Raw genomic sequence first — 26840 nt, forward strand, 5'->3', positions numbered from 1 at the left:
TGGTGCTGACTGCAGACCCCGTGGGGTCTCATGCCCTACTTTCTGCTACATCATTTAATTTTTCCTGGACTGTAGCTTTGTCTTTCATTTGGATACTTTCACCATCTCCTGGAGTTTACCCAAACTCATGTCCATTGAGTCAGTGATGCCATCCAACCATCTCATCCTCTGTTGTCCCCTTCTCCTCCTGCCCTCAATCTTTCCCAGCATCAAGGTCTTTTCCAGTGAGTTGGCTCTTCGCATCAGGTGGCCAGAGTATTGGAGCTTCAGCATCTGTCCTTCCAGTGAATGTGCAGGGTTGATTTCCTTTAGGATTGACTGGTTTCGAGAGTCTTCTCCAGCACCACAGTTTGAAAGCATCAGTCCACCACACCCGCTAATAGCCTGTGGATTCCCGCGCTCTTCTCTCGAGCTGCAGCCCCCTTTCTCCTGCTCCACCTGGGCCAGGTGTCTGCAGGGTCACCCTTGATGCCCGGTCACACCTTCCCTATGTCAGCTGCTTTGCACGCACCCGGGTCTCGTGCCAGAGAACGACAGATATATATCCCCCTTTTTATTTACTTTGTCCTTCATGAATCTAGAAAACATCACAAAATGTCTTTGTTCTGTTCCCACGTTTGAGGTTATTGTTTATCTAAATGTCAAATCTACACAGATACTAATCTCTATCTATCATCCACCATCTGGGGTTGCTAGTGAAAAACGTCTGCTGATCTTCCTATTTTTGCTGATCCTCGTAGATGGCCTATTGCTTCCTTCCAGGAGAAGGACCTCTTCGCTCTTGGCATGCTGAGACCTCAGCTCTTGGTGTGGGACTTTTCAGACCGGAGACTAATTGTTCTTCGTCCTCGGACAGTTTTCACTGTGGTGTGCTGCTGACTTCTCCTTTCTCTGTTGTCTGTTTCTGGAGCTTTTATTGTGCTGATTGGGGTGCTTCTGGGTTTATTCTCAACATCCCTTTATCTCCTGTTTTCCAGCCTTTCTCTTAATGTTTATTGTCAGGCATGACACTTCAAACTCCGTAACCTTCTCTCTTCACCCAAGAGCAAAGTCTTCTTGTCTTACTGGTTCAGTATTTCTTCTCTTTCTAGGTATGTTAGTGATGGTTTTCTTCTGTTTACTGTGTTATCTCTGTTCCCTCTGGATTCCTGAATTTTCCTGGGTTTTTTTTGGAGGGCAGGGGTTGTCAATACAATGTAAGTGCTGTGTAGATAGTTGTCAGAGTGTGGCAAATTCAAGTTTTGCTTTTTGAAACTCTCTGGGTTTCTTTCTTAATATTTTCAGTAAGCATTTGGTTGAATCTGTGCATGTGAAACCCATGAATGCAGAGGGCTGACTGTGCCAAGGGCACGGAAGTCACCTGAATTTGTATCATGGTGAGAAGTCAGAGCAGCTGCTGCTCCACTCTGGACGGTCCCGCCCACCCCCAGGAACGGGGGGGTCCATGGGCTTCCGACATCACCGTAGAAGCGCTGCTCTAACCACGAAGGGCTGGCAGGGTCGGGGGCGTGGGAACCCCTGGAGAGCCAATTGGAGAAGGACACGCACTCTTCGGGCCCAGGCTCGGGAGCTTTACAGTCCCCCAGACTGAGAAGGGCAGTCAGAAGTGACGGGGTGGCTCCAGCCAGCAGACACAAGAAAATAACCACCGGGCGATACCAGGAAAGGGGTGATGGGAGGCAGGGGAGGGAGGCTTCCCAGTGGCAGCAAGTGGACAGAAGCAGCAGATAGACTCCTGGCAGGACTCCTGCTGCTGAACGAGGGTCCAGAAACCAGGACGATTCCAGCCACTTCGTGGGGGAAATGAGGGGCCCTGGGGGAAGGCAGTGAGATGCGGGTAGGGACGAAGCAGGACCCAGGCAGCAACCCCCAGGCGCCGAGCTGGGCACGTCCAAGGTGGGGCCCTGCTGGAGGCTCAAAGCAGAACGATGCTGCCCCCGACAGGTCCATGAGAGGGACCTCCCAGGAGCTGGGGGCAAGGGCGCCCAGGTGGAGGGCCCAGTGCCCCGACCCACAGCCGAGTCACCCCTGCGGACCTCTGAGCTCCCTCCCTGAGCCTGAGGCTCGCGTGATCCAAGCAAGGGGTGACTATGGTGGAGACGGGACCCAGCCAGGCCCACGAGTCTCCAGCATGGCCTGTGCTGCTGCGAGTTGCTGGTTCTCAACCTTCGAGCTCGGCACACTCGGCTGCCCCGAGGCAATGCACAGGAGCCTCGAGTGCTTCACGTGGGCGTCCGATGTGCTGCGGAAGCGCAGCCAACAGTTAGAGTCTCAGTACTTCCTCCAAGAGGGGCCTTTCATCTTTGAAAAGGGCAGAAAAGCCGGGCTGCAGCCCCCAGGTTGGGGTCCAGGCCACACTGACCCCTCCCTCTCTGTCTGGCCTTGCAGGGCAATGCTGAAGGAACCGTACATCGACAAGACGCGCGTGGCCGTGTTTGGGAAGGTGAGCTGCCGGCTGGGGTGACATCCCCTGCTTGGACCCCCGCCCGCCCCGACACCTGGCCGAGCCCTGATGTGTAGGGAGCATCTCTGGTCCGCCGCGGGCGAGCGGTTCTTGTTTAAAAAGAGCTTGGATGTTCAGTCTGGGTTGGGGGTGTGGCCTTCATCTGAGCAGCCTTGGGAGCTTCTCACATTATCTGGACAGAAAGGCGATAAGAAGCAGATCCCTTAGGCATGCTCTGTGAGGCTCCTGACTGCTTTCAGGACCAGCCTGCTGGGTTCTCAGGGTGGTGCCAGGAACCAAGGGGAGGCAGGGGTCTCTATTTCTGTGTCTTCATGAGCAGTACTGGCTTCCCTGACGGCTTGGCTGGTAAAGAATCCGCCTGCAACATGCAGTACTCAATCTGCATGTGTGCTCAGTCATGTCCGCCTCTTTGCGACCCCATGGACTGTGGCCCGCCAGGCTCCTCTGTCCATGGGATTCTCCAGGCAAGAATACTGGAGTGGGTTGCCATGCCCTCCTCCAGGGGATCTTCTCAACCCAGGGACCAAATCCAGTCCCATGCGTCTCCTGCATTAGCAGGCAGATTTTTCACCACTACCGCCCCCTGGGAAGTCCTTATGTGCAGGGGTCATGATCATTTTGGAAAGGCTTCCCTGGCGGCTCAGACAGTAAAGAGTCTACCTGCAATGAGGGAGACCTGGGTTCGATCCTTGGGTAGGGAACATCCCCTGGAGAAGGAAATGCAACCCACTCCAGTATTCTTGCCTGGAAGATTCCATGGACGGAGGAGCCTGGCAGGCTACAGTCCATGGGGTCACAGAGTTGGACACGACTGAGCGACGTCACTCTCACTTTCCTTCTTTCATGTCCATTTACTAGGTTCCCTTACATGGAAGGGAGAGGGTGGGGTGACTCACACCCTGAGCTGTCAAACCAGAGAAGCTTCCATGGGTGGCCCATGTCCGCGGGCCGGAGCTGGGTGTGGGGCCCACGACTGGGCCTTGGGTCCCCGGAAGACCACCTCCTATCGCTGTGGCCCCCTCCCCACCGTGGCTAGGCTGCCTGGACCGTGGGCTCTTGGTCTCACGGCAGGAGCACAGAGGGAGAGACACATAACCATCTTCCCTCTGAGAGAACAGCCCCACAGAGAGGCCTGGGGGTGGCCTCATGGCAGGTGGGGGTTTGAACAGGTAACTGGAGGGCGACCTCTTGGGTCATCACCTCTGAGCCCAGCGCTACCCGGGAGTCACGTGCATCAGAGACGCAACACCACCCCGTGGAGGGTCCCAGAATGCGTGCTGTGCGTCACGCACACCCCACCCCAGGAGGTGCGGTGGTAAAGGCCCGCCCTGGGGCCGGACCCGAGCCTGGACAGAGTCCCCAGGTCAGTCTGTCCTAGCGGAAGCCCAATCCCAGCCTATGAGGCCCCAGGAGGCTGGATGACCCACAGCAGACCACGCCATGATGGCTGTACCACCCGCCCCCACGGAGATGTTCCTACCCAGCAGACTGGCCACGGCGCAAGGCCAGGCTCAGCCTCTGTCCAGCCTGGGAGCTTAGACCCAGCAGGCCCCCTGTTACCGGGAGCCTGGCCTCCGCCCTCTGCCCCTTCCCACGGCAGGCACCTGGACCCAGCTCCGGCCCCTGCACCTTCCCAGATCCACTCCGGGCACAGATGGAGGGTCGCAGGGACATGGACAGGCTTCCTGGACACGTGGGCGACCCTGCCGGCTGTGTGCAGATCCTGTGTGTGCGGACAGGGCCCCGCACGCCCCCAGGACGCAGCTCTCACCCTGACCCTGAGACGGGCCAAGGACCCGCCTCGGTTGATTGATGGCCGCAATGCACAGGCTCATGGGATGTTATTTCCCCGGCCAGGGATCGAACCCTCGCCCTCAGCAGCGAGCGCCCTGAGTGCTCACCACTGGGGCTCCAGGCAACCCCGCGTTACCTTCCTTGGCAGCTGTGCCAAGTGGGTCTCTGAATAGTGCCTCAGATAGAGGCTTATGGACTCAGTGACTGCGTCTCTTTAGAGGAACAAACCGTTGGTTCCTGTAGCTGGTGGGCATGCTCTCCTCTTTCTTTCTTTTTCTATATAACATTTTTTTAAACTTGGCTGCATCAGGTCTTAGTTGCAGCATGTGGGATCTTGTGTCGTGGCCCATGGACTCTAGTTATGGCTCTGGGGCTCGAGACCTGGTTTGGGCTTTCGTTGCTCCAAGGCCTGTGGGATCTTAGTTACCCACTAAAGGTCACAGATGGAACCCACGACCCCTGCATTTGCAAGGCGAATTCTTAACTGCTGGCGCACCAGGGAAGTCCCCTGATTCCCTTCTCAGGCCCACCTCAGTGAGTCTGGGCCCCGCCCAGGCTCTGTGTCCCCCCCATCATGAAGCGCAGGACCTCCCGGAGCCGGGGCGGGCCCGGCTGCGTCCTGCAGCTCTGCCTGTGGACTGCATCTCACCCCGAAGGACAGCGTGATGCCGGGGCCCAGAACGCGCTCGCTGAGATCCTAGAAGGCCCTGAGTCCGCCGGGAAAGATGTGTTCCACATTTCTGTGTTTTTTTTTTTTTCCAAAAGACTTTGTTTAAAGCAATCTTAGGTCCACAGCAGTCTTATCCTCCCCAGCTGCGCAGCCTCCTCCGCCTTCACCGTCACCAACACTTGGTACCTTTCTTTTTACACTCGGTGAACCTGCACGGGCGACCGCGATCACCCAGAACCCGCAGTTCACGTCAGGGCTGCCTCCCGGGGCTGCACCTTCTGCAGGCTCGGACACGCGCACGATGACACGCGTCCATGCCCGTAGGGCCGCCCAGGGCAGCCTCACTGCCCTAAGGGTCCTGTGCCCCACCTGCTCACGCCTCTCCCCTTCCCCGACGCCTGCTCCTTGGGAGAGAAGCTGTGATATTGTGTACTGCGCTCAGTCAGTCACGTCCGACTCTGTGGCCCCATGGACTGTAGCCCACCAGGCTCCTCTGTCCATGGGATTTCCCAGGCAAGAGTACTGCAGTGGATTGCCATTTCCTTCTCCAGTGTATTAAAAATCAGAGACATCACTTTGCCAACAAAGGTCCGTCTAGTCAAAGCTATGGTTTTTCCAGTGGTCATGTATGGATGTGAGAGTTGGACCATAAAGAAGGCTGAGCACCGAAGCATTGATGCTTCTGAACTGTGCTGTTGGAGAAGACTCTTGAGAGTCCCTTGGACAACAAGAAGATCCAATCAGTCCATCCTAAAGAAAATCAGTTCTGAGTATTCATTGGAAGGACTGATGTTGAAGCTGAAACCAGTGCTTTGGCCACCTATTGGGAAGAGCTGACTCATTGGGAAAGACCCTGATGCTGGGAAAGATTGAAGGCAGGAAGGGAAGGGGACGACAGAGGGTGAGATGGTTGGATGGCATCCCCGACTCGATGGACACGAGTTTGAGCAGGCTCTGGGAGATGGTGAAGGACAGGGAGGCCTGGCGTGCTGCAGTCCACGGGGTTGCAAACAAACACGCCTGAGTGACTGGACAGCAGCGTGCTGTCCACGGCCATCACGGCGCTGGGATCATACAGTGCGGGCCCTTGTCAGACTGGCTTCTCTCACTCGGCGATACGCAGTCAAGGTTCCTTCATGTCTCTTTGTAGCTTCACAGCTCATTTCTTTCTAGCACCAAGCAGTCACTGTCTGAATGCACATGCTTTACCCACTCACCTCCTAAAGGGCCTCCTGGTGGCTCCCAAGCCGCTGTGGTGGTGACAGATAAAACGGCTGCGATCATCCGTGCACAGGTTTCTGTGGACGTCTAAGTGTTCAGCGTCTTAAATACCAAGGAGTGTACGATCAAATGATAAGGGAATGCTCAGTTTGGAAGGAAACCACGAAGCTGTCTTCCACAGAGTTTGTAACACTTGGCATTCCCGCCAGCAGCACATGGGTTCCCAGCGGAGCTCCTGGGCTGCACGTTCTCAGCAGCATCTGCTGTGGTCAGCCAACATTTTAAAAACCTGCAAAATGACCTGTAAGCCTTGGCAATTTCATTGACCATGAATATTATTTGCAAGAACCCAAAAAGACTCTTATGTCATTAACAGAAAGATAGCCCTGTTTTACTGAAGGAGCACTGTTATAACACACTTAAACTTACTGACAAAACCCGTTAATTCTACAGTGAGTTTGGCATAGATATCATGCCACCCTCCCGCCCCAGCACACAGCCCTCTGCACACACATCCACACCTTTAGCACCTGCCCACCTTTGCTCATCAAAGCTTTCCCTCTGTGCCTCCTCCCCTCTGGGTCTTCCAAGAAACAGGAAGACGTCTGGGCCAACCAGCACCCACGGCAGCTCCAGTGTCACGCTTACTCTCCCCAGGAGGCTCACGCTGTGGTGAGCCTCAGCCCCAGAGTGAGGGCCACACAGGACGCGAAGGACTGGCCACGTACAGGACACGTGTGGACATCTGTCCCGTGCAAGCTCCTGAGCAGAGCATCCTGGCAGCCCGTGCCCGAGCCCTTTGACGTTGACTCCTCATGGGTCCTCCCTCAGAATCGCAGGAAGCGGGGATTTCCCTGGCAGTCCAGTGGTTAAGCCTGCGCACTCCCAATGCAGGGAGCCCAGGTTTGACCCTTTGTCAGGTCACTAGATCCCACAGGTCACAGCTAAGACCTGGTACAGCCAAAAAAGAAAATCAGAGAAAATGGGTTGACTCTGTAGACAGGGAAGACAGCAAGCAATGGTACGCTGAGGACGCTGGACTGAAAGGACGTGACAGACGTGCACACTCACACAGGGTTCTCTAGGGCACGGTCACACTCCACGGCAACCACCGTATTCCGCCTTCACGGCACATGACCCCGAGGCCCCGGAAGGGCACTCGCCTCACGGTGCATTTATTGGAGGGGTGTTTGCTTTCCCTCTTTCTACGTCCCTTGAAGATGTTTAATGTCGACCTTTTTAAAGAAAGGGCCCCGTGGCCACGCTGCTGAGCCCCCGCCGTCTTCCGGCCCGGGCGCTGACCCTCGCCCCCGCCCCTGTCTGTCTCCGCCCGCCCCCAGGACTACGGCGGGTACCTGAGCACCTACATCCTCCCGGCCAAGGGCGACGGCCAGGCTCCAGTCTTCAGCTGCGGCTCCGCGCTCTCCCCCATCACGGATTTCAAGCTCTACGGTGAGGGCCCTGGTGAACAGGCACACGGCCTCCCCACGCCCCACCCCAGGGCCCCCTCGCCTGGCGCTCGGTCTGATGCCCCTCGGGGAGGTATGGGCAGCAGTGAAGCCTGACAGACAGAGCCTAGGTCGGGCGTGCGGGGCAGGGGGGTTTCTCAGCCGCTTATTCTGAAGGCGGTCGACCCACCCCCGTCCCTGAACCGTTCTCCCTGACGTGAGACCAGGAGCTGAAACCCGACCAGCGGTTCTGCCTGCAGTGAACGGGGGATGGAAGGGGGCTCCCTGCAATCCACCCCCAGCACCAGCCTTCTGCTTGCGCCCCAGGGTCAGTTGGTGGGGGCCCCGCACCGCGTGTCTCTCAGCCTGCACTGTCCAACCCCAGGTGTGGGGACCGGCCCCTGCCTGCCTGGACCTGGCTCTGCGGTCACTGATCCAGGCCCGAGCCTCCCGGCGTCTCCACCCTTTGGTCAGCCAGCCTCCTTTACCCGAACACGAATGGTTCTTTAACATCACCACTGGCTTGAAGTGTGGGACAGGCCTTCTCTGCGGGCTCTGAGAGCCGGCACTCAGGTCAGGGACACAGGGAGGCTTGGCCGTCAGCCCCAGCTGCCCGGCACTGAGCCAGGCCAGAGGGGCCCAGGGCGTCTGGTTGCTGGTCTGCAGAGCTCTGCTGGATCCTGAGGCCCCTTTGGGGCAGAGGGACCAGCGTCGCTGCCACGGCTGCACCCTCCCCCACCCCAGTTCAGCACCCCCAGACCCTGGGGGATGGCCCAGGGACACAGCAGCAGGGGCTGGGGGGCCCGGAGGCTCATGGTGGATGCTTTCATCTTTGGGGAGAGATTAATGCACATTTCAGCTGAAAACCATACAGGAACTCGCCTAATTCCGGATTTTAATAACCTAGAATGATCGCCCCATGGAATATATGCGACATACTCTGTTTTTAAAATTCAGCGAGGCTTTCTGGGGGCTTTATCCAGCTATTTCACAGTCCGAGGGGCCGGGGCTGGGGCCGGGGCTGAGGGCTAATGCTCCCTTCTGCCTCCATGCAGCATCTGCATTTTCCGAGAGGTACCTGGGCCTCCACGGACTTGACAACCGCGCGTACGAGGTATGTCTGGGTGCGGCCGTCACTTGGGACAGCAGCCTCTTCTCCCGCCCGGCCCCCTCTTAGCCCCTGCCGACCCATGTTCCAGCACAGCTCCCTCTGAGAAAGCCCCGGGCCCCACCCCTGAGAATGTGGGTGACCCAGCCCTCTCCCAGGTGCGTCTGGTTGTACGTCTGGAGCCAGAGGACAGAGGAGGAGGTGGGGAAGGCTTGGGTGGGGAGCCTGTCCTGGGGTCCATAGGCTGGTGTATGCATGGGCTCTGCCCCCCAAGGCTGCTTCTGCTGCGGGAGGGGGAGAGCCTGGATGGGAGGGGGCGGGCAGGGAGCTCCTCTGAGGCCCCGGAGGCCGCTGAGGCTTCAGGGCTGAAAGCCGCAGACGGACATCGGCCCGACCAGCGTGTCACTCCCGGCGGGATGGAGGCCCCAGGCTTCCTGCAGGGGAAGGGGACCCTGTCTTCCTGCCCCCCCACCCCTCATCTCCCGGCCGTCCCCTTGCTGAACGGGCTGAGGCCGCCAGGGCAGGCAGAGAGCGCCCACTGCACTGCCCGGCCAGGCCTGCGCTGACCCCGCTCCCCGCGTGCAGATGGCCAAGGTGGCGCATCGGGTGTCCGCGCTGGAAGGGCAGCAGTTCCTGGTCATCCACGCGACCGCCGACGGTGAGCGCCTGACCCTGGGGGCCGCGGGGAGCGTTGCCCTCCGCGCTGCCACGGGCTCTGACAGACCCTGTCCTCTTTCTTTCAACAGAAAAAATCCATTTCCAGCACACGGCAGAACTCATCACACAGCTCATCAAGGGAAAGGCTAATTACAGCTTACAGGTACGGGGCTGGCCTGAGACACCCCCCGCCCCCCCAACGGAGGAGAGCCTCCGCGCGCGGCCCTCCCACCCCGCAGGGACACGGTCCTGGGAGGCGGTCGGGGACACGTCGGGTGGGATGAGCAGGGCTTAAGGGGGCGACGGGGGAGGAGACGGTTGGATGGCATCGCTGACTCAGTGGGTGTTAGTCTGAGCAAACTCTGAAGATCATGCAGGTCAGGGAAACCCGGCGTGCTGCAGCCTGTGGGCCGCAGAGCCGGACGCGACCAAGCTCCTGAGCAACAGCGACAAAGGGCAGCCCGGCTCTGCTGGGGCTGCGCTCAAGCCCCTTCAGGACGCCCCTCACCCCGCCCCGCGCCCCCGGGGACAAGTCCTGCCTAGTTCACGTGTCATCTGGGCCCCGTTGAGAGAGCTCAGGTCACAGGACAAGGCCAAGCGCCTCGTATGACACGTCGCAGCCCCAGTAGGTCCAGCGGCAGAGCTCTGAGTGCCGGAGTGGACCACGCCCCAGTACAGCTGGGCCCAGCCCAGGCCCCCTGGGTACCGCTGCAGGCACAGAGCGGCTGAGACGCTCAGCCTGTCACGGTGACAAGGCCAGCTGAGGGCCCTGGGGCCCAGCACCCGGCGAGCGGGAGGCCTGCCTCCTGCTCTGTACCCCTCGGAGCTGGTTGAGGTTTAAGGCACAGGCACCAGCTCAAGGACCACCTTCCTAAATCCTGAGACCAAGGTGGGTGTCACCCTCCAAAGACGCAAGAGGGGGACAGGGTTCACGTGCAGGAGGCAGCCCAGTATCCTGGCAAGATCGCAGGCTTCAGGGCCGGTGAGGCCTGGCTTTGACTCTCTGCTGGGACCGGGCCCTTCGTGTGGAAGTGGAGCGGTGCCCGGGGTGCCCGGTGTCATCACGAGTGGGGACAGGAAGATCAGCTGCCATCTTTTCAGCCGCCCGCCGCCCCCCCGCCCCGCCCCCGGTGGCCCAGGGCTTCCCTGCTGGCACAGCGGTAAGGAATCCGCCTGCCATGCTGGAGACCCGGGGTCTATCCCCAGGTTGGGAAGGTCCTCTGGAGAAGGAAATGGCAACCCACTCCAGTGCTCTTGTCTGGGGAACCCCATGGACGGAGCAGCCTGGTGGGCTATGGTCCATGGGGTCACAAAGCGTTGGACAGGCCTGAACACAGCGTTTTGTGTCCCAGGCCTTGTTCTGAGCCTTTCAGGGGAACTTTATGTCATTTCATCCTCACCAAGCTTAATGAGTTAGATTTGACGATGACGATCGTCTCCATTGGACACCTCTGGACGCTGAGGTCCGGGAAAGGCCCTGCGCTCGGCACACAGCGAGCCGGGAGCTTCCCGCACTCACTGGGGTCGCAGAGTCGCTGTTCCTCCCAGTTCTGTGGGAGTGCTGACCCCTGCAGGCCTGGCTGCTGCCTCTGTGGTCCCCGAGCCTGGATCCGTGTTGCGAATTCACACAAGCAGAGCCAGATGCACAGTCTACTAAACAGAGAGTGTTGTCTGATTTCTTCCCTGATGCTCTGAGGACGCCCTCTGCCGTCGGAGCTAAGAGTCTGGCCACACGGGCGGTGGGGGCGGGGCAGCGGCCACGCGGCTGAGTCCTCTGCCCTCCTTGCAGATCTACCCGGATGAGAGCCACTACTTCAGCAGCCCCGCCCTCCAGCAGCACCTGTACCGCTCCATCCTCGGCTTCTTCGTGGAATGCTTCAGGATCCAGGACAAGTTCCCCGCAGTCACAGCAAGAGAGGAGGAAGAGGAGGACTAAGCCCCACGGCGCACCGCCCGGCCCCTCCGGGGACAGGGCATGCTGCTCCGGGCACCCCGCGGCCTGCCCGCAGAGCCGGGGGGCCACCTTCATCGCATGTGTGTCTCGGGTCCGAAGGCATTTCTGCTCCAGAAACAAGCTCCTTGCCGGGCGGAGGTGCGTCGCCGCTCACGAGGGGCTTCCTCGGAGCCTGGAACCACCGCCTCCTCCCCGCCGCAGCGTGACCGGGGCATCCCCATGACCCTCCCCAAGAAACAAAGCGGAGCCTGGACAGCAGTGCAGAAGCTGGCCCTGGAACTGGAGCTGGCGAGCGGCAGCGTGGGACCAGGCCTCCCCCCGAGTCCCGCGCCCGCTTGGGAGCATCACCCCCGTGTGACGTCACCGCGCCATGGACCAACCAGAGCACAATTATTTTCACAGTACCTGTCCCTAGATTGGCCCGCTCCTGTCTGTTATTAGGAGATTCTGCGTTTTAAGGGGCTGTACAAAGTGTCACTGTAGCTAATGCTAATGGTTAACCTTCTGGAATTAATTTGTATTTTTCTATGGTTTTTACCTGACACTGTCTCTGGTCACGGGGTTGTTTTGCTGTGCGCTTTTTTTTTTTTTTTGCTTTGCTTTGTTTTGCTTGGTTTCGTTCAGTCAGTCTGTAGGCTTTGCACTTGTTTGGATTAAAAAAACCCGATCAGAAGTAACGGCTCTCCCCGCAAGGTCGTGTCTAGACTTTGTGGGGACCTTTCAAAATACTGCAAACGACATCCAGCACTGTTCACTAAAAGGTCTAAATAAAACCCATCTCCCACCAAGTGCGTTAGGATCTGGCTGAGATTCAGACCATCCATTTCCATGTGTCCTGAAGTCCATCCTTTTCCTCCTGGATAGGTTGTCTTTTCAGATGACATTTGGTTAAAAAACATGAAAAGACCAAGTGTTGACTGCACCTACAGGCCCATCACGTGTGCTCGGGTGATAAGAACCCTGGAGGAAAGCGGGGGCCTGCGCCAACATCGCTCCCCCCGCCCCGGGAGGTGGCCGTGTCCCCCACAATCCGCTGCACGCAAGCAGCCTCGGCGACATTCCAGCCCGGCCTTGTGAGGCGTCCTCTGCTCAGAGGCACAGCGGCTTCCGTGTGTATTTCACTCCGTTGTATATAGAGACAGGACTGCGGTCAGCCATCGCCGCTGCCCCCCGCCCTCCGCCAAGTCCTCATCGTGTTTCGCCTGCATGCCCGCAGCCTGGCCAAGCTGCTGTCTCTACGAGTGCTAGCTGGAAATGCACCGAAGACCGTCGTCGCCTCAGGAGCTTGTTGACAGCCTGAATGTCCATTCTGATGTCTCCAGGTCCCGCTCCCGCTGGGGAGCGGGGGGTCCCTGACATCCTCGTCTGCAGAGAAGACAGGTCCGTGTCACTATCTGGTGTTTGGGGGGTTTGCGTTTCATCTCCACGAGCTTTGAATGTCAGTTGCACTTGGTTCGACAGGGAGATCTCCGTCACGGGATTTCTTTTTTCAGGTGATGCATCAGCGTTTGGGAAAAGGAGAAGGTGCCGCCCGCAGGACTGCTCCGAGTGCTGCCTGGCCGTGATTTTTGTCTTGTCAGCCAGCTCAGTCTGAAAGGGGAGGCCGGCTCTGGCCACGAGGTCTGGAAGGAGGGATGAGGTGTGGCATGGTAGTGTTTGTTCATCCATGGAATAAAACATTATTTTACCACTCGAGAGCTCTTTTCTTGCTTAGCCTCCACCCCGCTTCACCTCAGAAAGTGTGCTGACATTTAAGGAGTCTTCGCGGTCCTCGCTGGGCCCTGACCAGGTCTGATGTGTCCTCGAGGATCTGTGTGCGGCTCCTAAAACCTGCATCCACAGTAGCAGTAGCACTGATGGTAGAAAGGGTGGGACTGGTTAAGTCCATCAAAGTCCCAGATCAACCAGGGAAGTGAATTTGAGTTTCACGTCTGAAGTTTCAAGGGGAAGATGTAGAGGTACCCCCCAGCACTAGGAGTAAAACTGGCTCTCCGTTGAGGCCACTGCATTGCTCTCTAGAAGGCGTTAGAAAACCTGCATCTGCTAGAAATTCATTCACTTTGTTGTTGTTTTTAAGTCAGTTAGTCTGATGTAGCCCAGCCCGGAAGCACTGAGCTTGATTAAATAAACTGTCCAAACCGTCGAGCAGGCGCTGCCTGGGTAACCGGCCATCCATCTGGTCACCCCCGCTGATGAAGAGGCGAGATGCAGCTGGGCGCACCCCAGCCGGGCGTGCTCACCCTGAAGCCCACGGTCACGCTTGCCGCCCCGGCCTCTGCCCCCTTCCCAGGAAGGACACCACCTCCCTGTCGGGTGGGACTTGATGCTTTTGCACAAGATCGCATGTTCCCCACTTTTGGAAACACGGGGTGTAGGGTGGGAATACGGGCCCTGAAAGCAGACACTGGCCTTGACGCCTGGGTGGGACCACCCCGGTTCCACTAGGATGCCCTTGTCCCCCCGAGGATGGAGGAGAAGGCCTCGGGGGGCCTGGGCCCAGCACCTGCCCTGTGTGCTTCAGGTGGTGAGTGTGACGCACCTGAGCATGGCTGCTTATTTCAGGTTTAAATTAGCTTTAAAGTGTTGGGATGAAGCCACACAGCTCTGGCGCTCCAGAGCCCAGGGCAGGGAGCACAGCCCTGACCCCGGGGCCTGTCTCCTGCACGGCGTCTCCTGGGGTGAGGCCGCCCCGCTCACAGAGGTGCCCTGGAGATGGACAGGAGCCCTGTGTACCCCTGGCCTGGAAGCAAGCCCCTTCCTCTCTTGCCTGACCCGGCAGTCCCAGAAAAATGATGTCACGGAGGATCAGTCCCCTCCCAAAGCCAGTAGGAACCTCAGGGTCCCAGGAGAGGCTGGAGGGGCATCTCGGAGGCCCTTGGCTCTCCTCCGGCAGCACGTGGCTGTGCGCTCCCGGGCCAGTCACGGAGGAAAGAGCAGGAAGCCTGTTAGCGCCCGGTGTGGACACTGAGAATGTCCAGACTGTGTGTACAGGCCGAATTCTGCCTCCACTTCCAGCTTAGGACCCGCTGGGGCGAGCATGACACATTCCCCTCGGCGGTCACGTGGGAGCCCCACCCCCACAGCCAGCCCCAGCCCCCGCCACGGCACCCCTCAGCTCCCCCACGACGGAGCTGTCCTGCACCCCCCACCCCCGCCTCTGGCGTCCGCCGAGCACACGCGAGTGCAGCTGACCCCAGCTCCGGGAGCCCTGAGGAAGCCGCCTCCACTGGCTCTGATGTGGGTGGGCATCAGTCCACTAGCGACTTGGTGAACAGGAGTCAAGTTCTCAGAGCTCTGGAGGCTGGAAGCTGACAGTCAGGGTGCTGGCAAGTTAGGTTCCCAGGGAGAACCCTCTTCCTGGTTCATTGATGAATCCTCTGGCTGTGTCTGCACCCAAGAGAGACAGGGAGAGATTGGGCCTTTCCTCGTCTTATAAAGCCTCTAATCCCATCATCCCTGGAGGAGGGCATGGCAACCCACTCCAGTATTCTTGCCTGAAGAATCCCCATGGACAGAGGAGCCTGGAGGGCTACAGTCCCTGGGCTTGCAAGAGTCAGACACGACTTAGCAACTAGACCACCACCACCAGTCCCATCATGGGGCCTCATCTGTACCCAGCCACGTCCCAAAGGTGCATCTCCAAGAACCATCATGTTAGCATTAGCACTTCAACAGGTGAACATGGGGCGGGAGGGAGACACACACGTTCCGTCCAAAGCCTGAGGTTCTCATCTTCACCTGGCATCCCTGAAAGGGTTCAGGAGAGCTGTTGAGTGGAAGCAGGGGCCCTGGGGCTGGAGGAGGAGCCAGCCTCAGGGACACAGCCTCCCAGGGGGAGCTTCTCAGAGGGTCAGGATGGGTGGGGCCACCGGGCGCTGGCCCTGAGACGCCTGGGCCCCCTTCTGCAAACCACAGGCTCAAGGAAGCCAACCACCCTGAATCCCGTCACTCACTACATAGACAGGGGATCAGAAGACCAGAGAAGGCAAGGGGGCTGCCCAAAGTCACAGCAAGGCAGCCGTGGCCCTAAGGCAGCGCATTGGTGGTTTCTTTCTTGAGGAGTGGCGCCCAGGCCCCCCTCCAGGGTCTAGCACAATTCTCTGGGTGTGTGTGGTGGGGGCGGGGGCAAGCCCAGCCCCCAGTCCAGGGCCAGGTTTTCTGAAAGTGGGAGTCATGGTCTTGGTTCTGAGCAAACGACCAGTCCGTGGATGCCTCCAGTCCCCTTCTGTTCAGCCCTCTTTCCTGGGATCTCAGCGGATCAGTCTAGGAAGCGGTAGACGCTGTATCTGTGTCCCGGGCCAGGGTCTGAAGCCCCTGAGGGGTTGGGGGTTACGTTTGGAAGCAGAGCACCCTGAGCGGGTCACACATCAGCCTCCATCGCGGTTCTCCGTAACGTAGACCACCCCCAGCCCCAGGATGATACACAGTGTGGACACACGCAGACACACACGTGTGTGAGAAGCAGCACACTGAAGGATGCGACCCCACACGACCTAAGCAGGTCCCCAAGGCGTCGGCTTTGGCCCCAATATCCAGCATGCTGGAGGACCAGCTGTGACCACAGAACAGCCCCCGGGAGCCAGCACCGCAGGCCGGACTCCACTGGACAAGTCTCTGGCCACTGGAAGCTGCCACGGGGCCGCCAGCACCCGCAACACCCTCAAGAGGCCCCGTCTGCCTTCTCCTTCCTCCTCTCTGGCCCCTGGAGCTCAAGCAGACCCTTGGGGCATGGGGCTGGCACTTCATGCTGGGAGAGGCAGAGACAGGAACATGCCTGGGGTCTGGGAGTGGGGCTGCACCCCAGCCCCAGCACCCCCCACCCCGGCCCGGTCCTGCTCTCCGTGGGCTTCTCACATCCCACGAGAAGAGCTGGTGGGGGCGTTGCTCCAGGAGGCGGGACCCCCACTTGGCCTCTTGCCCAGGGACTCCCAACCTGCAGGGGGAACCCGCTGCTGTTTGCATGCACAGGAGTTCTATTGAGAGCCTAGGGAGCCTCCTGACAGTCAAAGGCCTTGAGGTGAGCGGTGGGTGGGTCACAGCCCCTGGGCCCCTACGGCTTGCGCTCCTACAAAACTCATCAGGCCTCAACGACATCACAACACATGGCCCTGGGCGCTTTGGCGCAGACCTGGCAGGTCTGTCTTCAATGATTCAAGTACCAGGTTTGGGGACCGGGAAGCGGCTTCTGAGCTGGCATGAAGCGTCAGTTACAGAGGAGTTTCAAGGCTGAGCGCCTCCGCTTGGAGAAGTAACAGCCTCTCTCTGCCCGCCTCTGCCCCGTTTACCCTCCCCCAGAGTGGCCCTGCTTCATCCACAGCCAGGCTGGAACAGGGGCAGGTGGGTGCAGGCGAGTGGGCGGGCTCTGGGCTGGGGTCAGCTTGCCTCCCCTGTGCCCTGGCGGTGGGACCAGGAGCTTGACTGGTCTTCCTGAGCTCGGGGTCCATCATTCGTCAAGATGAGCCTGGCAGGGGTACTAGCCGCCCAGGGCTGCCCTAACAAAGTGCCCCAAACCGGGCAGCTTTAGTGGCAAAAATGTACGCTCTCGGGACTCTAGAGGTCAAAGTCTGGGATGCAGGTGTTGCAGGAAGGGGGGCCCCTTCCAGGGTCTGAAACTGGTCTCTTGTCTAACCCTCGGAAATGAATTGCCCGAGGAGACACATGTCTGACAAAGCCAGAGATTTTATTGGGAAGGGGCGCCCGGGCGGAGAGCGGGAGGGTCAGGGAATCCAGGAGAACTGCCCTGCCACGTGGCTTGCCGTCTCGGGTTTATGGTGATGGGGTTAGTTTCCGGGTGTCTTAGCCAATCCTTCTGACTCAGAGTCCTTCCTGGTGATGCAGCCCTGTTCAGCCAAGATGGAGGCCAGAGAGGAGGATTCTGGGAGGTGTCGCCACCTGGTGTCTCCTTTTGACCTTTCCCGCACTCTTCCGGTGGGGGGTGGCTTATTAGTTCCCTGTTCCGTTCCAGGACCTCTTGTCATAAAACAGCTCATGCAAGTGGTCACTATGGTGCCTGGCCAGGGCGGGCGGTTTCAGTCAGCGTGCTTCCCCTAACAGAGGTGTTGGGGCGGGGGAGTGGGGGCCGGGCCCCCTCCCGGCTTCTGGGGGTCCCTCCATTGGGCAGGAAGACCTCCGACCTTTGGACGGCCTCGCCCGGCCTGTCTGTCCACATCCACGTTTCCCTGTTCTGTGCGGACACCTCCCCCCTGGTCAGGAGGCACCCTGACGGCCGCATCCGCACTTGGTCGTCTGTGATGTTGGAGCAAAGACCTCCGGAGAAGGTCCCGTTCGGAGGCCCTGCGGGTGAGATCAGGTGGGGTGGTGGCGGGGGCAGTGATGCAACAGCCCCTAAGGCGGGCTTTCCTACCAAGGGACAGCTTGCGTGTGGGGGAGGAGGGGGAGGCCGGGCCCGAGGGGGCGGCAGGCCTGGGGGTCCATGAGCCGCCCGTCCTCCCACCCCGACCTCGGCAGGGAGAGGCCGCTCCAGCATCCAGGCGGCCCCTGGAGGGATCTCTGCGCTCTGGGAAGGGGCGGCCACAAACCCTCCGGACCCTGCAGGGCTCCCCACTTCCTCCGGGCTCCCATCTGGATTCTCCCAGCGTGCACCTCGGTGGAGCTGGGAAGCATCCACAGCCCTGCCGGCGGCTCACGGTTCAGGGAAAGACTGTGGGCCCGCGGCCACACCGGAGCGGGGCTGAGGGGCCTGCCCCCCACCCCCAGGCAACGTGCTCCTGGGTCTGCCAGGGCTTCCCACGGGCAACTGAAGGCCTTTATTTTAATTCTAGAAAATCCCCAAAGCAGCTTACTGACCCTCGGGAGGTGTAGCCCTCCCCTTCCCCCAGTTTTGCCTACAGACACTTCCCACCAGGGCTTCGAGCTTCCTGAGCGCAGACCACCCACCTGCCCACCCACCTTCCTGGCCCCGGCCGGAAACCTCTGTCTGCTCCAGGTTCTGTTCGGCCTTCCTGGACCTCAGACGTGGCCTGGGAACCCAGGTCCCACAGCAGTTTGTCCTGAGGGAGCCCTGTTTGTCCCTGGCATCGTGGTTTCTAGCAGAATCCCCCGCCAGGCGCAGGGGGAGATTTCCTAGGCAGACGCTGGGGAGAGGGGCGGGCTCGCTGCCCGTGGGGACACCCCATCACACCTCCCAGGATGGAGTGGACAGAGACCTTTCTGACGGTCAGCGAGCGGCGGGGTATGAACCCACCCAGCAAGGAGGGCTGGCCCCCAACCAGCGTCCGGTCCCCTGGCCTCCCCAAGAGGTCGTGAGGACAGATGGGCCAGGTGCAGCCTGCCGGCCGCAGGCTCCGCAATCAGAGGGTCACCCTCCCCTGCCTTCCGGCTGCTGCATGTCCTGGGAAGGTGTCCTGGCCTCTCTGGGCCCCCGTCCCCCCTCAGGGGGCAGAGGCCAGCTCCGAGGGGACGAGGACATGGGCGGCATGTGAGCCAGGATGCCTGGGATCCTTGTCTCACCCAAAGAGCCGGAAGGATGCCTGACAGTTTGCATTCTTAAACTGCAACCTGGAGAACCTCTGGGAAACAGGTTTCTGGGTGCAGGAGGTGGGTGGGCTCCAGCCTGTGGGGGAGTGCTGGGTGGGCTGAGGGTCCCCATGGCGGGGGTATGAGAAGCCGGGCAGGGGGTTGGGGCTCCGCAGGGGACTGAGGGCTAGGGACACAGTGGGGCTGCCCCGGGCCTTCCAGACGCCAGGCCGGGCAAGCGGTGGGTGGAGCCTGTGCCCCGGGGGAGGGCCCCCACCAGGCCTGAGTCAGAGCCCGCTGCCCCCATCCGGAGCTGACACTGCGGCCCGGAGCCCACGGGGCCGGGGCGGGAGAGGCCTTGCTCGGGGACCCCCGCACACCCCGGTTGTCCGTGCCGGGTCCCTGTCACAGGCCTGCAGGGGCAAGGAAGCAGCCAAGGATTCAGGAGAGCATGAGACCCCAATGGGGCAGCGTCGCCCCCTGCCCCGGGGCAGCTTGCCTGCAGTCGGTGTCCAGAGGGGCCGGGGGCGCCCAGGGTCCTGGAGAACCCCGGGGACCAGCAGCAGGCCCGGGCCTCGTGTGCGGGGGATGCCGAGGCTCCCCAAGGCTGCCCCCGGGACCCTGCGGCTCAGACACCCGACTCTGAAACCCCTTTCCCCCGCCCGCTCCCTTCAGGGCGGTGGGGACCCGTGCGTCCTGCAGGCAGCTCAGCGCCTCCGCAGGAAGGCGTTTGCCTTTGGGCGGCTCTTTCCTAGGAGCTGGGGGGTCAGCTGTGCTGGGTTGGCGCTGAGCTGGTTGTGGCCGGATGGGACCAGGGCCCTTCCAGCTGGGCCTGCACGCGTGCCCGTGGCCTTCGGCGCGTGGGGCGGCCTGAGGTCCCTTGAGCCTGCGCAGAAGGACCAGTCCACACCTTTTCCCATCACCTTTCCCCGTGCTCCCCGCATGCCCGGCTTCGTAATTCCTTATCCTGTAAATACCCCAGCCCCAGGCCTTCTGGGAGGCAGACTTGATTTGTTCCCAAGTCCTGCTCGGCCACCTTGTGAGCAGGCCCTGGCGTCTCTGCGTTTGACCCAGCGTCCGCCAGGAGGAACCGGCCGGGGGCCAGCTGCACAGCCTCCCCTGGGACCCGGTACTCAGAGCCACCCAGGCTTGCCATTTTGGAGACACCAGGTAAGGTCGGCTTCGGCTTCGGGCAGACCTGCCTTGTTTGGGCCTCTTGGCGAGTGCCACCTGCATCCCCGGGCCTTGGGGGCGTCCAGGGGGTCCCTGCAGCCCTTCCTGAGGGCTGTGTCCTCCCCCAGGCCGCGCACTGCCCTGGGTTGGTCTTGGCACGCGTGGTTCCTGCCGTGTGTCTGGTTCTTCTTTGTGGACAGGCCGTGTTCTTACAGGCGCTTCTTCTCGGGGAGTCTGACCAGGGCTGCGAACTGAGCAGGGGACTGTTGTTTGGTCGATTGAGTCGTGTCGGACTCTCTGCGACCCCGTGGACTGCAGGCCGCCAGCTCCTCTGTCCATGGGGTTCTCCAGGCAAGAATACTGGAGTGGGTTCCATTTCCTTCTCCAGAGGATCTTCCCCACCTAGGGGTGGAACCCACGTCTCCAGCATCTCCTGGATTAGCAGGCGGATTCTTTACCCCTGTGCCGCCTGGGACGCCAGAGCAGTTGACTGGTGTGTGAGCTTGTTAGTCTGTGCTGAGACTCGCTGGTCTAACTGTCTTAGGTGGGAAGTTACATATGACGGTTGTCATCACCACCACCTGGTATCATTAGACAATGAAACGAAGATGACCCAAGCCTTGGATTGTGGGCAGAAATATTTATCTTTCTTAGAATAGCGTCCTTTTCTAAGGAAAGTTATCTATAGAGGATAGTTTGTTGTTTAGTTGCTAAGTCGTGTCTGACTCCTTGAAACGCTATGGACTGTAGCCCATCAGGCTCCTCTGTCCCCGGGATTTCCCAGGCAAGAGTACTGGAGTGAGTTGCTTTGTTCTTTTTCTTCAAGATGGTTTTGGCAGTTCTGGGTCTTTATGTTTCTACATAGGTTTTAGGATTATTCTAGCTGTGAAAAATGTCATGCGTAATTTGCTACAGATTGCATTAAATCTATAAGTTGCTTTGAGTAGTATGGCTATTTTAACAACATTCGCTATTTCAATCCAAGAGCACAGGATATCTTTCCACTTTCTTTCAGCCATCTTAAGTTTCCTTTATTAATATTTTTTAGTCCTTTTATTGTTTTAAACCTTTTATATTGGGATATAGCTGATTAACAATGCTGGTGATAGTGTGAGGTGAACAACAGAGGGATCCTTTATTAATATTTTATATTAATTCTCAGTGTATAATTCTTTCACTTCCTTGATCAGGTTTATTCCTAAGTACTTTATTTTGGGTGGGGGATGCAATTTTAAAAGGGAATTTGTTTCTTCTTAAACATTCCCCTTTTGATATTTCATTTTTAATGTAAGAAATGTAACCATTTCTGTATGTTAATCTTGTATCCTGTTACCTCCTGAATTCATTTCTCAGTTCCACTAGTTTTTGTGTGGAGTCTTCAGGGTTTTCTATAAATACTTATAGTATCATGTCCTCTGCATATCATGACAGTTTCACCACTTCCATCCAATTTAAATACCCTTATTTCTTGTCTTTTTATTGTGGCTAGGACTTGCAATACTATGTTGAATAGAAGTGATGAGTTCTATCTTTGTTACAGATTTTAGGGGGAAGACTTTCAGCTCTTCACTGTTCAGTATTTGTAATCCACTGGCACAGATAGTTTTTTATTATGTTGAGATACAGTAAGTTTTTTTAAAATCATGAATGGATGCTGAATTTTTGCAGAGGCATTTTTTTAATCTACTGAGAGGATCTTGTGATCTTGGTTTTTGTCTTTGCTTTTGTTGATGTGGTGTATGACATTTTTGCACATGTTGAACCATTGTTGTAGTCCTGGGACTTATCTGACTTGGTCATTGTGTATGATCCTTTTTATGTCTTGCTGGATTTGGTTTGCTAATTTGTTGAGAATTTTTGCATCTATATTCGTCAAAGATGAATCAAACAACAACAACATATTCATCAAAGATATTGGCCTATGATTTTCTTTGTAGTGTCTTTGATTTTGGTATCAGGGAGATGGTGGCTTCATAGTGTCTTTAGGAGTGTTCCCTCCACTTCAGTCTTTTGGAAGACTTTGAGTAGAATTGGTATAAGTTCTTTGTATGTCTGGTAGAATTCCCATGTGAAGCCATCAGGTCCTGGACTTTGGTTTGTAGGGAGTCTTTTGTTTTTTAATTTGCAGATTCTATTTCACCTCTGAGCTTCTCAGGTGGTTCAGTGGTAAAGAATCTGCCTGCCAATGCAAGAGAGACAAGAGACGTGGGTATGATCCCTGTGTCAGGAAGATGCCCTGGAGTAGGAAATGGCACCCCACTCCAATATTCTTGCTTGGGAAATCCCCTGAACAGAGGAGCCTGGTGGGCTGCAGTCCTTGGGGTTGCAGAGAGTTGGACACGACTGAGCGACTGAACACACACACACACTTCACTTGTCAGGTCAGCTCAGTCGTGTCCAACTCTCTGCGACCCCAGGGACTGCAGCACATCGGTCTTCCCTGTCCATCACCTACTCCCAGAGCTTGCTCAAACTCATGTCCACTGAGTTGGTGATGCCATCCCACCATCTCATCCTCTGTCATCCCCTTCTCCTCTTGCCTTCAGTCTTTCCCAGCATCAGGATCTTTTCTATGAGTCAGCTCTTCGCATGAGGTGGCCAAAGTATTGGCGTTTCAGCTTCAGCATTAGTCCTTCCAATGATATTCAAGGCTGATTTCCTTTAGGATGGACTGGTTGGATCTCCTTTCAGTCCAAGGGATTCTCAAGAGTCTTCTCCAGCACCACAGTTCAGAAGCATCAATTCTTCGGCACTCAGCTTTCTTTATGTTCCAACTCTCACATCCCAGTACAGTACATGACTACTGGGAAAACTATAGCTTTGACCAGACAGACCTTTGTTGGCCAAGTAATGTCTCTGCTTTTTAATATGCCATCTAGGTTCGTCATAGCTTTTCTTCCAAGGAGCAAGCGTCTTTTAATTTCATGGCTACAGTCACCATCCACAATGATTTTGGAGCCCAAGAAAATAAAGTCTCTCACTGTTTCCATTGTTTCCCCACCTATTTGCCATGAAGTGAAGGGACCGGATGCCATGATCTTAGTTTTGTTTTTTTTTTTTTCTTAGTTTTTTTAATGTTGAGTTTTAAGCCAACTTTTTCACTCTCCTCTTTCACTTTCATCAAGAGGCTTTTTAGTTCCTCCTCACTTTCTGTCATAAGAGTGGTGTCATCTGAATATCTGAAGTTATTGATATTTCTCCCAGCAATCTTGATTCCAGCATGTGCTAGACATTTTACATGATGTACTCTGCATGTAAGTTAAATGAACAGGGTGACAACATACAGCCTTGACGCATTCCTTTCCCAATTTGGAACCAGTCTGTTGTTCCATGTCCAGTTATAATTGTTGCTTCTTGACCTGCATACAGATTTCTCAGGAGGCAGGTAGGGTGGTCTGGTATTCCCATTTCTTTCAGAATTTTCCAGTTTATTGTGATCCACAGGCTTTGGCATAGTCAATAAAGCAAAGGTAGATGTTTCCTGGAACTGTCCTGCTTTTCTGATGATCCAGCGGATGTTGGCAATTTGATCTCTGGTTCCTCTGCCTTTTCTAAAACCAGCTTGAACATCTGCAAGTTCTTGGTTCACATACTGTTGAAGCCTGGCTTGAAGAATTTTGAGCATTACTTTGCTAGCATGTGAGATGAGTGCAATTGTGCAGTAGTTTGAACATTCTTTGGCATTGCTTTTCTTTGAGATTGGAATGAAAACTGACCTTTTCCAGTCTTGTGGCCACTGAAGAGTTTTCCAAATTTGCTGGCATATTGAGCGCAGAACTTTCCCAGCATCATCTTTTAGGATTTGAAATAGCTCAGCTGGAATTCCATCACCTCCACTAGCTTTGCTCTTAGTGATGCTTCCTAAGGCCCTCTTGGCTTCGAAATCCAGGATGTCTGGCTCTAGGTGAGTGATCACACCATCGTGATTATCTGGGTCATTGAGATCTCTTTTGTACAGTTCTGTATATTCTTGCCACCTCATCTTAATATCTTCTGCTTCTGTTAGGTCCATACCATTTCTATCCTTTATCGAACCCATCTTTGCGTGAAATGTTCCCTTGGTATCTCTAACTTTCTTGTCTTTCTGGTCTTTCTCATTCTATTGTTTTCCTCTATTTCTTTGCACTGAGGAGGGCTTTCTTATCTCTCCTGGCTATTCTCTGGAACTCTGCATTCAAATGGGAATATCTTTCCTTTTCTCCTTTGCCTTTCACTTCTCTTCTTTTCTCAGCTATTTGAAAGCCCTCCTCAGACAAGCATTTTGCCTTTTTGCATTTCTTTTTCTTGGGGATGGTTTTGATCACTGCCTCCTGTACAATGTCACAAACCTCCATCCATAGTTCTTCAGGCACTCCATCAGATTTGATTCCTTGAATCTATTTACCACTTCCACTATATAATCGTAAGGGATTTGATTTAGGTCATACCTGAATGGTCTAGGGGTTTTCCCTACTTTCTTCAATTTAAGTCTGAATTTGGCAATAAGGAGTTCATGATCTGAGCCACAGTCAGCTATTGGTCTTCTTTTTGCTGACTGTACAGAACTTCTCTATTTTTGGCTGCAAATAGTATAATCAATCTGATTTTGGTGTTGACCGTCTGGTGATGTCCATATGTAGAGTCCTCTCTTGTGTTGTTGGAAGAGGGTGTTTGCTATGACCAGTACTGCTGCTGCTGCTGCTAAGTCATTTCAGTCGTGTCCGACCCTGTGTGACCCCATAGACAGAAGCCCACCAGGCTCGTCCGTCCCTGGGATTCTCCAGGCAAGAACACTGGAGTGGGTTGCCATTTCCTTCTCCAATGCATGAAAGTGAAAAGTGAAAGTGAAGTAGCTCAGTCATGTCCGACTCTTCACAACCCCATGGACTGCAGCCCACTAGGCTCCTCCGCCCATGGGATTTTCCAGGCGAGAGTACTGGAGTGGGGTGTTGCCTTCTCCAATGACCAGTGCATTCTCTTGGCAAAACTTTTGCCCTGCTTCATTTTGTAATCCAAAGCCAAATTTGCCTGTTACTCCAGGTGTTTCTCGACTTCCTACTTTTGCATCCCAGCCCCCTATAATGAAAATGACATCTTTTTTGGATGTTAGTTCTAGAAGGTCTTGTAGGTCTTCATAGAACTTTTCAACTTCAGCTTCTTCACCATTACTGATTGGGGCATAGACTTGGATTACCATGATATTGAATGGTTTGCTTTGGAAGTGAACAGAGATCATTCTGTCATTTTTGAGATTGCATCCAAGTACTGCATTTCAGACTCTTTTATTGACTATGAGGGCTACTCCATTTCTTCTAAGGGATTCCTGCCCACAGTAGTAGATATAATGGTCATCTGAATTAAATTTCACCCATTGCAGTCCATCTTAGTTCACTGATTCCTTGAATGTCAATGTTCACTCTTGCCATCTCCTGCTTGAACACTTCCAATTTTCCTCAAGTCCTGGACCGAACATTCCAGGATCCCGTGCAGTATTGTTCTCTACAGCATCGGACTTGACTTTCACCACCAGACACATCATCAATGGAGTGTCGTTTCCACTTTGGCCCAGTCGCTTCATTTGTCTGGATTTATTACTAATTGCCCTCTGCTCTTCCCCAGTGGCGTATTGGACACCTTCCGACCTGGGGGGCTCATCTCGTGGCATCACGTCTGAGAAATCCCCTCTCCTTCTATGCTAAATGACAGTCCTCCTGGGTAGAGGATCCTAGGCGGCACAGTTTTCCCTTTTAGGACTCTGAATTTATCTGGCTGCTCCCTGCTAACCGGCAGAGTTTCTGGAGAGGAGTCCGCCAGCAGCCTTGTGGGGGTTCTCTTGTAATGAAACCTTTAGACACCTGAAAGCTTCCTTTAGACCCCTCTCACTTCTGACATTGTCACGACCCTGTCCTGGTGCGGGTCTGTTGGGACCCCGTCCTCTGCGGGGGCGCAGGCAGGCGGCCCTCAGGGCTGTGATCACAAGGCCACCGGTGCAGGTCCTCTGAAATCGGTAGCTGTGAACCCAGGCAGCCGTGGGAGCGGGGAGCAGCTCAGGCCTGGCCCGGCCCCCAGGGGCACCCACAAAGCCCACAGCGGCCCGGGCCCGACCAGCCAGGGAGCCGCCGCTGTCCACTCACGTGTCCCGCAGGCGCCGAGTGGACAGAGCCAGAGATCGGCCCACGGGGAGGCTGAGGTCAGCCCCGCCTCCGCGGTGTCCTAGTGCTCCCAGGGCTCGTGGAGGCGGGGCTGTGCTGGGGGAGTGTGGAGGCTGCTGGGGGCCCGCTCTGCCCTTCACACGCCCCTCAACATCGATGCTTTGCTTCTACAACAGCCGGGGCGTCTTCCCCACCACCCGAGCTGCGGTGGCGCTGCACTCCAGCCCGGCAGGCTGTTCACTCAGCCAACCACAGCCGTCTCCCCAAGCCTGTCCTGCACGAACCAGCCGGCACGCGTCTCTGGCTGGAGACCGCGTGCAGGTAGCACAGAGCCTCTCTGCCGGGCTCTCGGCTCTGCCTGCCGCATGATCCTGAGTCTCTGAAGACCCCCTCTCTGACCAGGCCGGTCCCCCCTTGGGTGAGGGCCTTTCTGGGGGCCGGAACCTGTCCCCTATCAGAGTTTCCTCCCAGGGGTGCAGGGCCAGTCCTGCTCCCCCCGCCCCGCATCCTCCTGGGTTACGTGGAGATCTTTGGTGCCTGAGCTTTCCCACCAGGAGGTATTGTGAGAACTGTTCCATGTGTAGATGTATTTGTGGGAGGAGGTGAGTTCCACATCCTCCTGTTCTGCCATCTGGATTCCAAGTCACATACTTGTCTACGCAGTGGTATGATGTGATCCTGGGCTTGCTTGGATACCAAGCGTGCCGTCTTCAGTCATATTCGTGCTTCTCCCACCCGTTTGCA

General features: G+C 56.7%; 1 protein-coding gene across 7 annotated transcripts in view; it reads left to right on the forward strand.

The window, feature by feature from the left end:
• Nucleotides 1–13006, forward strand: part of DPP6 (dipeptidyl peptidase like 6) — a 1045929-nt gene extending 1032923 nt beyond the window's left edge. For 6 of the 7 annotated variants that reach the window (XM_043872438.1, XM_043872440.1, XM_043872436.1 and 3 more), the window contains exons 21-26: nucleotides 2389–2443; nucleotides 7490–7601; nucleotides 8653–8711; nucleotides 9291–9363; nucleotides 9452–9525; nucleotides 11152–13006. In XM_043872438.1, the coding sequence (XP_043728373.1) occupies nucleotides 2389–2443; nucleotides 7490–7601; nucleotides 8653–8711; nucleotides 9291–9363; nucleotides 9452–9525; nucleotides 11152–11298 (520 nt within the window). In that variant the 3' untranslated portion in view covers nucleotides 11299–13006. The remainder of the gene's footprint in view (nucleotides 1–2388; nucleotides 2444–7489; nucleotides 7602–8652; nucleotides 8712–9290; nucleotides 9364–9451; nucleotides 9526–11151) is intronic. The other variant, XR_006334937.1, reaches the window with a different exon arrangement.
• Nucleotides 13007–26840: the final 13834 nt, after the last annotated feature.

Source organism: Cervus elaphus, chromosome 18 (assembly GCF_910594005.1).
Source record: "Cervus elaphus chromosome 18, mCerEla1.1, whole genome shotgun sequence".
Classification (NCBI taxonomy): Eukaryota; Metazoa; Chordata; class Mammalia; order Artiodactyla; family Cervidae; genus Cervus; species Cervus elaphus.